Below are 13,811 nucleotides of genomic sequence, written 5' to 3' on the forward strand. Positions count from 1 at the left end.
GTTTAACATTTAACACCATTTTCTACTTTGGGTCAAGTCTGACTAAACAGTGAGGGAAGGTCCCTGAAAGGTTGCACTCAAGTATCTTATGAAATTTTAAAAACTCATTACCATATTTGTGAAGAATGCAGAAAGCATCCATCTTCCTGTCCAATATAGAATTAAGTGTCTGATTCTTGTGTTTCTCTCTTTACAGTTCGTGCATGGCATATCACCAATTAATTGCTCCATTACTTAGATGACTCTGGAATCAAGTATAAATACTAAGATAAACCTAGATTAGTTAAAAGATTGAAGCTCTGTCTCCAGGGCCAACAGGCTCCTTCCCCAAGGAACCAGGCAGCCAGTCAGGAGAATTAGATGAGCAGAGCAGGTTTGTAATTTGTGCTAGAATAGTATTCAGGAGTGAGATTTCTTGTATGCTAAGTGATATCTAAGTATATAACATAACGTAGCCTCTTCTCTGAAGAGCCCATAGCCTACTCAGTGGGTAATTATGCTTTGAAATGTTTTTTCTGAATATTTTTCCGTGTATGCTTTCAACAAGGTTACACTTACGTCTCAGGGTTTTCTCTTGTTTTGTGTCATGTTTCACCTGAATCATTCCCTTTTATTTTTCCTTCCCGTCAGCCTTGCTAGTATCGAGTCTTTTCCACGGTGCCATAGCCCTGGCAATCAGCATATAGCAGGCCTTTGAAGGTGGCAGGTTGAATTTATATGAACAATTTGCTGAATCAAACGGGGAGTCTGTGGCTGCTGTCATCTCCCAGTTGTGCTTGTTTATATATGATGGTGCCTGTCCTCCTCAGGCAGGGCTCTGTGCTATTGAATGCAGCAGCTTATTAGCTCATTTGTTTCAGAACAGGACAAATCTTTCTCTAGAGGCCCCTATCTTTTAACCAGTGATTACAGAAGGGCCCTAGATCAAATGAGGCTCCCGACTTTTAAGACTGTTCAGAAGAATCCTGTGCTTCCCCCTGGAGCCTGGAGAAAGCATTTTGCTGTGCCCTAGTCCTAGTCTATAAATGGGGATAATAATAAGTAGTGAATCTTGACCGTGTGGGGCAGGAGAGGGTCTCTAAAACACAGTAGCTACTGGGCAGCGATTCCTTCTGTAGTAGCAATGGTCATGTCAGCAGTGTGTCTTTGTTACGGAGGTAGAAGTTAATTTTGGATCATTCAGTACAAATTGAGCCTGAACTGTGGCTCTCAACTGGATGCAGTTTGTAGGAATATCTAGAGCAGCTTGTGGTATGCAGAGTGGCCATGAACTATGTGAACGTAAAGTTTCCTGTAATTGCAGCAGAGGGAGCAGAGAGAACTGCCCGTACACACTGTCTATCCTTCAGTTAAAAACTGCAGCACTGTAGTTGTGCAGACTGGAAGGAAATGAGTCCCTGTTGCTTACAAAGGAGGCCAGGACTGCCAGACATTTGTTTGGAGCTGTGAAGAGACATCAAAGGCTTCTGGGTCCCTCACTGCCTAGGGAGTGATGATAGAAATAAAGCTAAAGCAACCAGCTAACAAGCATTTTCTGGCTATTTGCTTCTCAACGTTTGGTTGACAGCATCATATTCATAGGCATCTGCATCTATTCACCACAGCAAACTGATTTGCTTTCCACAGCAAACTGATTTGCTTTAGCAATGACCTTCAGGCTGTCACTCGTGTCTGTGAAGTGCTCTGAAAACGTGAAGGGCATGACAATAACAAAGGCACTCGCAGCCTGCCGAGGGGAGCCGCGATCGCCCAGACTTCCCCACTGCCACCAGTTCCCACTGGATGGTGAAGAGACTTTTCCCTGGCTTGGGCTTCTCGTCTGAAAGATTTTTCTTCCTAAATATTGGTGCTGAATTCTCATGAGGGAACTGCCTGCAAAGGTGTTGGCTGAGAGACGAGTTTGACTGCTTTGTCTTCTGATAGTAAATGCTCTTGTTTTAGAGAGTCCCTGTGCTGATCCTTCAGGTACAGTGTCTTGTGTTTGTATCCCTTGTTGTGGTTGGAGTCCTCCTTTGCTTAGGAATCCCCATTTTTTAATTTTTAAGACTAGAGTACAAAGTTTGGGCTCCTGAAAGAGTATTTTGGGCCAGAGAACTTAGTGGTAGAGAAAGAGATTTAGAATATGTCACATAAAAGATGAAAATGTGGAAAGAATCTAAGATGGTGCCTAAGTGTTTGACTGGCACTATTGTCTTAATTACCATTGAATTTGGTTTCTGTATGTAGCAGCCTCATTTTCAGAGGCCTCTCAGATCCAGCTACCATGTCACCCTGTGGGCAGCAAGTGTTCTGCGGTAAGCAGAAACACAGGCAGGGCTGCACAGCTGCATGAAGAAGTCTTCAAGGACACCCAAATCTGTGGGAAGAAATAGTCTGGAAAGTCAGAAGGTGGCATTTCTCCTCGAGAGTATGTAAGTAACCAGTAACTAGTGTGACTCTGTGAGGGATGGTCAGAATTCATTGTGTGTTGTGTAAAACCTCTCCAGTAATATTTGGTTTAGTGCCTTTATTTACTTTTGTCCATTTCTCATCTTGCAGAAGTTTCATCCCATTCTGCGTAGAGACAGTGTTCTGCCCAGAGGAGCGTCGGCACGCCTGGCCTCTGAGGCACGAAGGCTGCTTCGCTTCAGGGGGAAAGGTGGTGATGCAGAACATGGTCTGTACTTCTTGTACAAAGATGTGGCTTTGCTTACAGTTAGTGATTCTTCCACGTATGCTTTGAAAAGTACATTTAGAAAATATTTTTTTAGCACTAAGATGTAATCTGCGTAAAACAGTCCACCTGTTTTTCATGAAATTCTGCATAAATAGCCTGATAGAGCTCTGCCAGGGCTTTGTTTAATAACACAAGGGTTGCAGAATAGAAACTGTGATGTGGTGTAAAGGTACGAGTCATGACGGTGTGTTTTCTTCCCCAGGCTTCAAACATCAGAGGACATTAATAACATGAATCCAAACTGCTGAAGTTAAGTTTTCTTACATCTGTGTCATAGAATAGCTGAGCTATGATTGCTTTTTGAAATGTCCACACCTTTAAAAAAGCCTTTTACTCTGGCGTTGTTTCAGCCCTTGCTTTGGCCAACGAAATTTGTGTCATTCAAAGGCTGTTGGAGCGCTGACATTCTGCTTGGAGAGGATGGTAAAAAGAGCTAAAGAGGTCAGAAGAGGAGAGGAACATGTTCAGGCTGCTGTATTGCCCTCAGAATGCTCACAGACAGTATGAGAGCTCTCACTGAAGGGTGCTGCTGAGGAGCTGGAACGGTGCAGTAATGAGAGGATGGAAATAAGCTGGAAACAAAGTGCTGGGGGAGTTGGGGTGGGCTGGGGGGAAGGAGTCTGTGGTGGTTGGGACCCTCCTTGCACGGGCTGCAGTCACGCCAGTGCTGTGGGTGAGGAGCAGCCTTGGGAGTGAGATTGAACCTGCCCCACCTAGCTGTCTGGAGGAAGAGAGTCCTTCCCCTTTTCACTGCAGCTGGTATTGTCCCTGTGAGACACCTGTTCCTGCTTCTTCAGGTGGTGGTGTCAGGGGAGGGAGGAGTGAAAGCTTCCACTAACTCAGGCCCTGCTGTTCTGCCCTGGCTTTACGTGTCTGTCTCTGTAACGGGTTTATTCTGTTGGGTTCATTCACTGTAGGGCTTTAGAGGAAAAAAAGTAACCCCTGGTGCTTTGGCAGTGTGCAGAGAGAGGGAGGCACCCTGTGTTTGGTCTGAGCAGGGTGTCTGGGTTGCCTCCAGAGAGCGAGCGGATGAATTGTCCTTCAAAATAACCCCTGAAAAACTTCTCTGGAGGGGTTTGGGTGGCCAGCACAGAGCGGGTGGCTGAAGCTGGTGACAAACCCCCCTTTAGCCAGCACAAGAGCTGTGTTTGCTGTGCTGGGTGCTGTGTGCGGCAGGAGGGAGGGATAAACACCAAACCATTCAGCCTGTGTTGAGCAACATGTGCCACGTAACGACATTCAGAGTGGGCGGTGGCTGTTGTGCCCCTGGAAGTACAGTCAGCTCTGAAGGGCTCCTGTTGTCAGCAGTCTCAGGCTGTAGGACAGTGAGTGTTGGGGGTGTATTTACACGGATGGGATGTCTGCGTGTGCTTAAGGTTGTTGGTTCCTCATTTGCCTGGTTTCATCCCTGTGTGCTGGGTCCTGGGGAGTAACTGCAGCCCCAGCCACATGGCCGAGAAACGCAGGTTGGACTGTTCCTGACGTCTGGAGAGAGCCAGTGCCTAGCAGAGACAGGAGCCCCACGCGGGGCCAGGGCTTTTCTGGGCAGGTTTTTGGTGTGTTTCTCCATTTGCAGCCTTTCCTCACCATTAGGGTTGCAGTGGCCCAGCTCTGTGCTCTTACCGCGGAAGCCCCTTGTGCTAATCCCCTTCCCGAGACCATCCCTGATCTCCACTGCCTGCCTCAGCGTGGGAGGCAAGGGGCTAATGAACATGGGCTCCAATTTGGAGCTGTCAGCACTGCCGACTGGTTTAAGTCAAAATATTAAACTGTTTCATGGCTGCAGTTCCACCTTGCTGTGATCTTTGTCATTTTTTTTGAAGGCCTTCAAGCACGAGTTCAGCCTTCAGGGATGGAGCTGGATTGTTTGGATAAACCAACAAAACTGATCTAACTGGAGTAGTATTTTACCACTTCGTGAAGTCAAGCGTCAGTCCTGGAACAGCAAAGGCACCTGCTCCCAGCAGAAGGAAACAGCCATTGATAAATGTAAATCCAGGGCAGAGCTCTGCTGTGCCAGTGAAGGAGCCCAAGGAGCCATGGGGACGCGTGAGGGACCCGAGCCCACGCTGCGCTACCTGGGCGCTGCTTGGCCGGAGTTTTGGGAACCTCTTGCTGCCCACAGTGGGGAATGTTCCCTGTGCTGAGCTCGCTCTGCCCGGGCTGTGCTGCAGCCGGAGCCACGGAGCAGCTGTGGGGCCCGAAGGACCCAGCTCCAGGCGCAGGACGCGGCGTGGCCGTTGGCTTGGGCTGAGCTGGGACCGAGCCAACGCGAGGGGTGTGAATGTACCAGAAGAGTTTTGACTCTGCTGAAGTTGTTCTTGTGACCTGAGCTCGGGAGGAGGCAAGATCTCCTGGAGCAGCTGGGGGATCAGGAGCCATATTTGGACTGTGAGTAAATTGCTTTATTAGATTTGGTTATTTAAGTATGATAAGGAATGGAATGAACTAGTGCAGAGGAGAACATGTTAGGTTTAAAAAAACCCAACCTTACCCTCAGTGTGTTTAATAACTGAGGAAGATGAATCTGGAACTGTGAGCAGAGATGGCAGAAAACTGGGCACCCGATGTCTTTGTTAGTGTGTGTGTGCATCGGGCAACATTTGGGACTCGCTCCCATATCCACAAACTGCAATTAAGAATAAGGTGATCCCTTTTTTTAAGAAATGCAATGGTTTATTTTGTTTAGAAAATAAATAAGTCAGAATGTACAATACAAAAATCCAGTATTATGTAACACCGCAGGGGAGGTCTGGCCTCTGCTTGGATGTCAGGCCATGCGTGGAACATCTGGTCTCTCATACCTACTTGGGCTGGGGTTTTTTACTGTTTATAGCAGCACTTCATCATGCATTTATCAGTGAAGTTTCTAGGTGTAACTGTTCTTGTGGAACACTCGCTGCCTGCTGTAGGTTTGCTGTGACGGAGCTCACTTTTCCAGAAAAGACAGAAACCTGAAGAACAAGTTGAGGGGTGAGTGGGGACTTTATTAGATCACACTGCAGTGTGGCATGCGCTTAAAATTTTGGGGAGAGAGACTGTTGCTCCAGACAGGAACGTGTCTCTTCTAGTATTGTCTCAAGGGCAAAAATTTTACCAACAAGAGGATGGAAGAAGCTCCTTTCTTATACCCTGGTTTCACCCATTTCTCTTCTATGGCTGGATTTAAAGACACTGTAAAGTGGCAACAAAGGGGCTTGAGTGGCCAAATAACTGAGTGGTTGGTTCACTGGCACAAGGTTCTCCAGGCTGCTGGTGTCAAGACTTGGAGCAGCCACCGATCTGCTCGATTGCAGGTTGAGGCTGGAGGATCCCACCCACCCATTTTTCTTCAGCAGTGTTTAGGGGGGGGGGTTGTTGTTGTTTTGGGTTGTTTCCTTGAACAATTTGGAAGATCTTATCTCTAGGATAATAAAATAGCTGCAGTTCCCATTTCCTTTTGTATGCTCTCCTAGAAAGTGGAAGCACAAAGATGGCTGAGGAACCTCCCCTCCTCCTGTGAGACAAGACCAAGATAGGAAAACCCCAACCTCTGGGTGTGTTCTGCTGGTTTTGTGTTAGTGAGGACACACAGTGGCACGTCTGGGCCAGGGCTAAAAGAGGCTGAGGAGCATTTGCCATCCCATGTCCTGCAGGGGGGCACTTTTCATTCAGAGTTAGGCTGTGGGCTGAGACTTCTCTGTGATGTCACCAAAGGGGGAGCAAACAGGAGCAGGGTGCAGGCTTCCCCCCCAAGGTCCTAAACACAGATCTTGGAGGAGTCTGGTTTTCCCAGCAGCAAGGACCAGATTGTACAGCTCACTCCTGAGCCCTCTATTGTCATTAACTGGGCTGGCAGCAGGGAGAAGCAGCTCCAGAGAACTGCTTTCTGCTGTGTAGATGGATAATTTGATGTGTTTCTTTATGAGCTGTACTCAGCTCTCTGTGTAAGGAATCTTACAGGTGGTAGAGCTGGCTGGCTCTTTATTTGAGCAATAAAATTATTTTCAAACAGTTTAGAAATTTTTTTGTAATCCTAAATCCATAATATGGAACTAATTTAGCTTCATGAGAAAAAGTTTCAGTGACACTATCAGATTGCTGTAGATGAGAACTCCTGCAAGTATGTGTATGATAACTGAACAAATGGTAAGAGTATGCCTTATAATGGGATCCGAGTCCAAGGACTTGACTCTCACAAGCCTTCAGGCAAAGTCAGAACCAGCCTTAGAGAACAGAGAGGGGGTTAGAAGGAGAGGAGGAGGAAAAGCTGCCCCTTTCCACAGAAGGAACTGCTGGTTTACATTGTGTGGATGCGAGTGTTCTTGTCTGCCTGGGGACAGGGAAGAAGCCAGCATGGGTTGTGCAGGGACAGAAAAGGCACGAGGTTCTTTCAGACTGGCCTTCCCTCCTCTCAGCAAGGCTGGGTGTGGGGCTAGAGGGAAGGTGCAGGTTTTGCTGAGCCCCTGCCGCCCCCCTGGAGGTGTTTCAGGAGGGTTTATTCTGGGCTGGTTACTGGAGTGTCTCAGTCACATTTCCTTCCCCGGGATCTAGCTCCGAGACCACGCTGATGGGAATAGATGCCTGTGATGAACGAGGAGGAAAGTTTAAAGAATGAAGTCTGAATCCAGACTGAAATATGAGTGTAGGTGCTGCTGTGGATGCCAACAACTGGCTTGTCCTCAGCCCCAGGCCCTTCCATGCTGCTTGAATTCCTCAGTGCTAAGGCTGGGGACAGAGTGAAGGGTGAGCCCTTCCCACTGCTGCCAATACCCGGGGTAATAAAGTAGTAAATTCCTGAAGGATTTCAGGAGTTCCCCAGACTGGAAAGGGAGAGTAGTAGTTTGTCAAACTGGTCTTTAACTTCACTATATACCTCCATAAGCCTTCTTGAAGTGGGACAGTAAGGGAAGCATCTCTCACAAGATGCTTGTTTCAGCTCCTGGGGGTAGGGCTACTGTGAGCCTCGATACCTCTGCCACTGGGATCTTTTCTTCCTGTTGCTCATTAGAGCCTCTTTCTCCCTCAGGAAGGCCCTGAACTGCTTCCTTCTGAGTCTCTGGCTCTCCAGGAAAGCCCGCTTTTGTGTAGTTCTTCACCATCTCCTGCACCTCCATATTCAGAGTTTTCAATTTCTCTTCATACTCTGCCAGTGCCTCCTGCTGGAGCTGCAAACAGAGACATCCCATCATCTCCAAACACTGACACCAAGCAGTGGTTACCAAAACGTTCTCTGGGAGAGACCGACACGAGGAGATGTTTGCACTTGGTGATTTTTGTCTCATCCCTATTCCCAATGACTCCACCCCCAGCAGTCTGTGGTGCCCCTGAAGGTGGAAGCAGGGGATTGCTGATGTATGCTACTCAGATTTACACCCCAGTTTGGTGAATGGAGACCCCACATTCACCACACATCAACCTTGAAAGAACATGAATGTGTTTTGAGAGTCTGAGGAGCCCAGGGATGAGACTCATCTCTAAAGATGCATTTCCATCCCACTTTAAATTTTGGGGGTTTTGGTATGATTAGATGAATGTTAGTGCTGGCACAGGGCGTGCAGGAGCACAGCACCCAACTTAGATGTGCGTAGGCTTTCTTAGAGCCACCTTCCAAGTCATTCATTTTCTCAGTGTACTGGGGAGTGGGTGGCTGCAGAGTGTCTCTGTAGGATGAGTGTAGCATTAATTAAAGAATGTGCACAAGGATTGGTCCCTGCACTGGTCTGGATTTACTGTACTAACAGCATTGACCCTAAGCTCCATCTTTGCCTTACCTGGCTTTCCTTCTCCTTGATTGTTCTCAGATTATCTGCCTGCTTCTCTTCCAGTTTCTGCTGATACCTGGCTGTCTTTTCTGTCACCTTTAACAAGAACAAATTAAAAAAAACCCTCAAAGTTAAGTTTTTATAAACAAATGCTTTAGCCAGCTCAAGCTTCTAGCAGCATGATGCAGCACTGTAGAGCCCACACACAGTGCCGCCCCATTCTTGATTCTGAACAGTTTCTGCTGGCTCTGAGTGACCTGGGCAGGACACAAACCCCTGTGTGTGAAGGGGAGGGGGCTCTGAAGGGCAAAGGGGAGAATCTTGCATCTCCTCCCCTTCTGCAAAACTCTGCTCATTATTAAATAGATGCAGGGTTATGCTGCTAATTAGTTGTGCTTCAAAAAAATCCCCGAGTTAGAAATGCAAAATACTCTGGATCTCTGACCAAGTAGAGGGACTCACTAGACCCTCAGGGACCTGTGGGGTTTTAGTCAGGGCAGGAGCTGTTTTCAGCTGCACTTTGGCTGTCTGAAGTACCCGCTGCAGGAGCAGTGTAATGGGATCTAATCACCCTTGAGCACTTTGGCTCGGTGAGACATGTGGATGCTGTGCATGAGACACCCCCAGCGTGCAGAGAACAGAGATGCTGTGGCAGACTGGCCTGGGAGCACTCACCAGTTTGATTGTTTGCACCACTTCCTGAATATGAGAGTTGTTAATTTCTTTCTTCAACCTTTAAAGAAAGGAAATGTATAAAAACCTATAACCATCTGTTATCTTTATATAAAATCTGTTTATCAACAGTGATAAAGTGCCGTGGAGTCAGACAGGACTGCTGGTGCCCACACAGACAGGTGTGTTTTATTCTCAGTGTCCTCCCACACTCAGAGGTTGCTGTAATTTTAGGAAAGGCAAATAAAACATCATTCAAATTCGACTGAGGCAAAAGATGAATAATTGGATGCAAAATTCTATTTTTTCCAGCTTAAAAGACAGCAAAAGGACCTTTCTGTAAGCCAGAGGCAAAGGAGGTAGCATAGCCCCTTCTGTACCTAGGGACAGGTGAAGCTGTCACGACTGACTGGTGTCACAAGTATCTGAAGAGGTGGTTTCGGGAGCAGAGGATTCTTTTGATGGAAAGCTGCAGCCATTACATGGCTAAACACAACCTCCGGAATGATCAGACAACGTTCTAGAGAGGCTGGGGAAGACCTGCCTTTGATTCCAGGGGCAGAGAGATACCACCAAGTCTAGAGGGGAGGCAGGAGGCATTTGGGAGGGCTCTTAGGCTTCAGCTGAAGGGACTGGAAGATGCATCATCACATCAGCAAACAACTTACACATCACATCAGAGAGCCAGAGGGGCAGGTGTGTGGGACACTTGTCTTCAAGGTACAATTTCCCCCTCTGGAATCATTCCCCTGCATTTCCCTACAAGCTCCTATGCCCTGCGGCAGGGCAGGGGGCATTTCGAAGGCCCTGCTCCTGCAGTAAATCCAGGCAGTGAAACCAATTTTGCTGACTGCCTTGCACAAAAAAAAAATAAAAATAATTAAGCCTACAGAGAAAGCTCCGGAGGCCACTGTCAGCGGTGACTGCGGGAATGTCAGCGCTAAGCTGGGGGCGCGGGCAGCCCCATGCACCTTCCCCCCGCCCCTCCCTGCAGCTCTGCCACCACCCGAGGGGCGAGGGGCAGCTGCAAAAGGTTTCCCATGGTGCCAGGGACTGGTGTAGCACCGTCCCCTGCCCAGAGCAGGACAGCTCTGCCCAGAACCATCTACCCCAGTACCTCTCCTGAGCAGCCTTGTCGCTGGTGTTCCTCATCATGGTCTGGATTCGGTCCACTCGCTTTGCCTCCAGCCTCTTCTTGATGTCTTTAATATTGCTGTGGGGAGAGGGGTGTGCTGTGAGAGGGAGAGCTGGTTACAGACCCCAGAGACTGAAGCAGCACTCTGCCTTTGCTCTCTGGAGTGCTCTACACTGTTTAGGAAAGCAAAGTTTAAGTGACTGTGCAGCAGAAAGCCCTAAGTGTTAAGCGTATTTTAAGTCCTGTAACTTTTTTTTAAAGGGAGTCATAACAAAGGGACAAGAGAAAAATACATGTTACGTAATTAGGTTGCATTGTGTACCTACACTGGGTTCTTCTTGAGCAGCAGGAGACCTGCTGAAAGTACTTTCACTGCTAAATTGAAAAAAAAAACCAAACAAACCCAACAAACTACATGTCTGTAGAGCAGACCTAAATAAAAAGAAGTCCTAAACCAAGCAGAAAGGCACTAAACTATGGGATGTGACTCGCAATGCAGAAACCATAAACACTTAAAAGTCATTTGATCAACCAGTAAGAAAGATGAAGAGAACGAAACCTACACACTGTGCCCCTGACAGAAGCACAGGGGCCATCACAAAAGCTACCTGCAGGACGGGGAAGGTGATGAGATAGAGGAAGGTGTCGCTGTCAGGGCATCAGAGGCTGCTGGCCCAGCACCTCATCTTGGCCCTCCACGTTCAACGTGGTCACGAGAGGATGCAGCTAAGGGGGACGCTTCAGAGACATGTAAGAAAAAACACGTGTAGGATGAGCCTCCCCTCCGCCCCCTTCCCAGTTTCTAGTCTATCCTCCAGCTTCTGTGCATTTATTTGCCATGAATGTCTCTGCTTTTGGACTTCATAGCTCCTTGCCCTGAGAGGAAAAGAACTTCATTTATATGCTGTGTGACAGTACTCCCTGAGAACTTCACTGGGTGCCCCACATTTCTCCTCATATGAGAAACAGTGAGTAATCACTTCCCTATTCTTCTTCTCCATACCATTCATGATTTTACACACTTCTGTCACATCCCCCTCAATCATCTGTTCTCCAAGCTGAGTCCTATTTAATTTCTGTGCAGAAATTACTCCTCACTGCTGACTGTCCTTGCCACCCCCTTCTTGCTCTTTCAAAGCTTTTTGTTCTAGATGGCATACTGAAAAGGTGACATAATGCTGATTTTGAATTCTTTATTTCCATACAATTCCAAAAAATTTATCTGCCACTTTGGCCACTGTAGAGCTGTGAATGATGAGCTGTCCGAGTATCCACAGCAGCAGCAGATCTCTTCCCTGAGTGACAATAGCTCACCCCTGTGTACAGAGGAGCTATGGTTAGGTTTTTTTCCATTCACATTATTTTGTATTTATTCATACTGAATTTAACTGCCATATTATTGCCTGTTGCTCAAAACCTGTGGGATCAAGGCATCCTCAACACATTCCCCGCTGACACTGAGCAGTGTGGTGTGGTCGACACGCTGAGGGAAGGGATGTGCCATCCCCCTGGACCTGGACAGGCTGGAGGGGGGGGAGGGGCAAACCTCATGGAGTTCAACAAGGCCAAGTGCAAGGTCCTGCCCATGGTCAGGGCAATCCCCAGCACAAACCCAGACTGGGCGAGGCGTGGCTGGAGAGCAGCCCCGAGGAGAAGGACTTGGGGGTGTGGATGGAAAACTGCCTGTGAGCCAACAACGTGTGCTGGGCTGCACCCAGAGCAGTGTGGGCAGCAGGGCGAGGGGGGGATTCTTCCACTCTCAGGAGACCCCCCTGCAGTGCTGGGCCCAGCCCTAGGGGCACCAACAGCAGAAGGACACGGAGATGCTCAGGGGGGCTGGAGCCCCTCCCCTGTGAGGACAGGCTGAGAGAGGTGGGGGGGTTCAGCTGGAGAAGAGAAGGCTCCGGGGAGACCTTAGAGAGGCCTCCCAGGACTGAAAGGGGCTCAGGAAAGGGGGGAGGGACAGGACGAGGGGTAATGGGTTTAAACTGACAGAGGGGAGATTTAGATGAGATCTAAGGAAGAAATTCTTCCCTGTGAGGGTGGTGAGGCCCTGGCACAGGTTGCCCAGAGAAGCTGTGGCTGCCCCCTCCCTGGAAGGGTTCAAGGCCAGGTTGGATGGAGCTTTGGGCAACCTGGGCTAGTGGAAGGTGTCCCTGCCCAGGGCAGGGGATGGCACTGGATGGGCTTTAAGGTCCCTTCCTACCCAAACCAGTCTGTGATTCTATGATGATCTTTAAATCTTTCTACAGCTCCTCACAGGCAGCTGTATATGTGACTGTACTAAATGACACATTGTCAACAAACCACTACCCAGGTACCCAACCTCTGATTCTTAGTCTTGCCTGAATACACTGAATAGCTGAGAGAAACAGAGAATCTGATTTGATGGAGGACACAAAAAGAGGAAGTTTTGCCTGACACAGCAACTAAAGGCTGAGAGAGGACTTAATGGAAGGGAGGAATGAATGAGGACTTTAGCTTCAGGACAGTATTATGGAGACAAATGGATAAATGTCTGGCTAGAAGTTGTTGAATTGCTTCTGCCAGTTTAAGTACTGAAGCCAATTCACTTCGAAGACTAAGCTGAGCAGTCTCTGGAGGGGATTGTGGGTGAGGTACTGACTGCAGAGAGAGAAGTGACATCCAGTGACCAGCAGTTATTTCCTATCTTTCTGAATTAGTCAAGGCAGTGCTGCAGCTTGAACACTTGTACCCTGCCTGGTGCCTCCTGGCAGGAATACTCTTCTGAGATCACAAGACAAGAGTTCTTCCCATCACTGTCCCCATGTAACTGTGTGAAACCCCATGTCACGTTGCTGTGTCTTTCTCAAAGTAAAAGAAATGCTTCTGGTCCCCTGGATTCACTCACTGCCTGCAGTGCCGTGCCAAGAGATCCAGCAGGAAGTGCTACCCCAGAGAAGAGCTGTGTGTTATTACTTTGTTATCCAAACACTAAATTTACCTTTCTGATGACTCCTTCAGTGCCTTCAGCTCAGCAGTCTGCTTCTCTCTGGCTAGCTCTATTATCTTGGTAACTTGCTGTTCAAGGGATGAAAACAAGGTCAAAACCAAGCCAAGATGAGACACAGTGCACCATCCGTATTGAATTACCCCCAGATTCAGCTTTAGCCCTCCCTGCACTGAATTCCAGGGCCCAGCTAACCCACGAGGCTTTGTGCAAAGCTGCACATCACCACAGCGAGTTCATGCCCCAAGGCTCCAAGGGCTGCTCTGAGCCATCGCCCACCGCAGGGTTATGGCCACAGACAGCTTCCCAGCTCTGTGCAGGAGGCAGCACCAGATGCACTGCACTTGGGGGTCTGTCTTTCTAAATAACAGAGGCTAGCAGCAAGGAGATGGCCTTGTGTCATGTGGAAACAAAGTTCTGTGGAAATTCCTGGCAGAGGAAGTGCCAGTGCAATGAGACCGGCCTGCACTGCTGCCTGCTGAGAGACAGCCGGGAAGGGAAAGCCCCTGGCTGCTGCACTACCTGCTGTACAGTCAGAACTCAAGGGTTTTATTTCCTTTTTGTAGCTTTGCC

At 48.3% G+C, this 13,811-nt stretch overlaps 1 protein-coding gene across 2 annotated transcripts in view; it reads right to left on the minus strand.

Moving 5' to 3' along the window:
- Positions 1-5,381: 5,381 nt before the first annotated feature.
- PLCB2 (phospholipase C beta 2) overlaps positions 5,382-13,811 on the minus strand; it is a 47,548-nt gene continuing 39,118 nt past the window's right edge. Inside the window, exons 28-33 of one of the 2 annotated variants that reach the window (XM_074917844.1) lie at positions 13,233-13,309; positions 10,250-10,345; positions 9,136-9,193; positions 8,470-8,556; positions 7,669-7,863; positions 5,382-5,670 (exon numbers count right to left, since the gene is read on the minus strand). In XM_074917844.1, the coding sequence (XP_074773945.1) occupies positions 5,563-5,670; positions 7,669-7,863; positions 8,470-8,556; positions 9,136-9,193; positions 10,250-10,345; positions 13,233-13,309 (621 nt within the window). In that variant the 3' untranslated portion in view covers positions 5,382-5,562. Of the gene's footprint in view, positions 5,671-7,668; positions 7,864-8,469; positions 8,557-9,135; positions 9,194-10,249; positions 10,346-13,232; positions 13,310-13,811 lie in introns of those variants that run through there. The other variant, XR_012634516.1, reaches the window with a different exon arrangement.

The sequence above is a fragment of the Athene noctua genome, chromosome 14 (assembly GCF_965140245.1).
Source record: "Athene noctua chromosome 14, bAthNoc1.hap1.1, whole genome shotgun sequence".
NCBI lineage: Eukaryota > Metazoa > Chordata > Aves > Strigiformes > Strigidae > Athene > Athene noctua.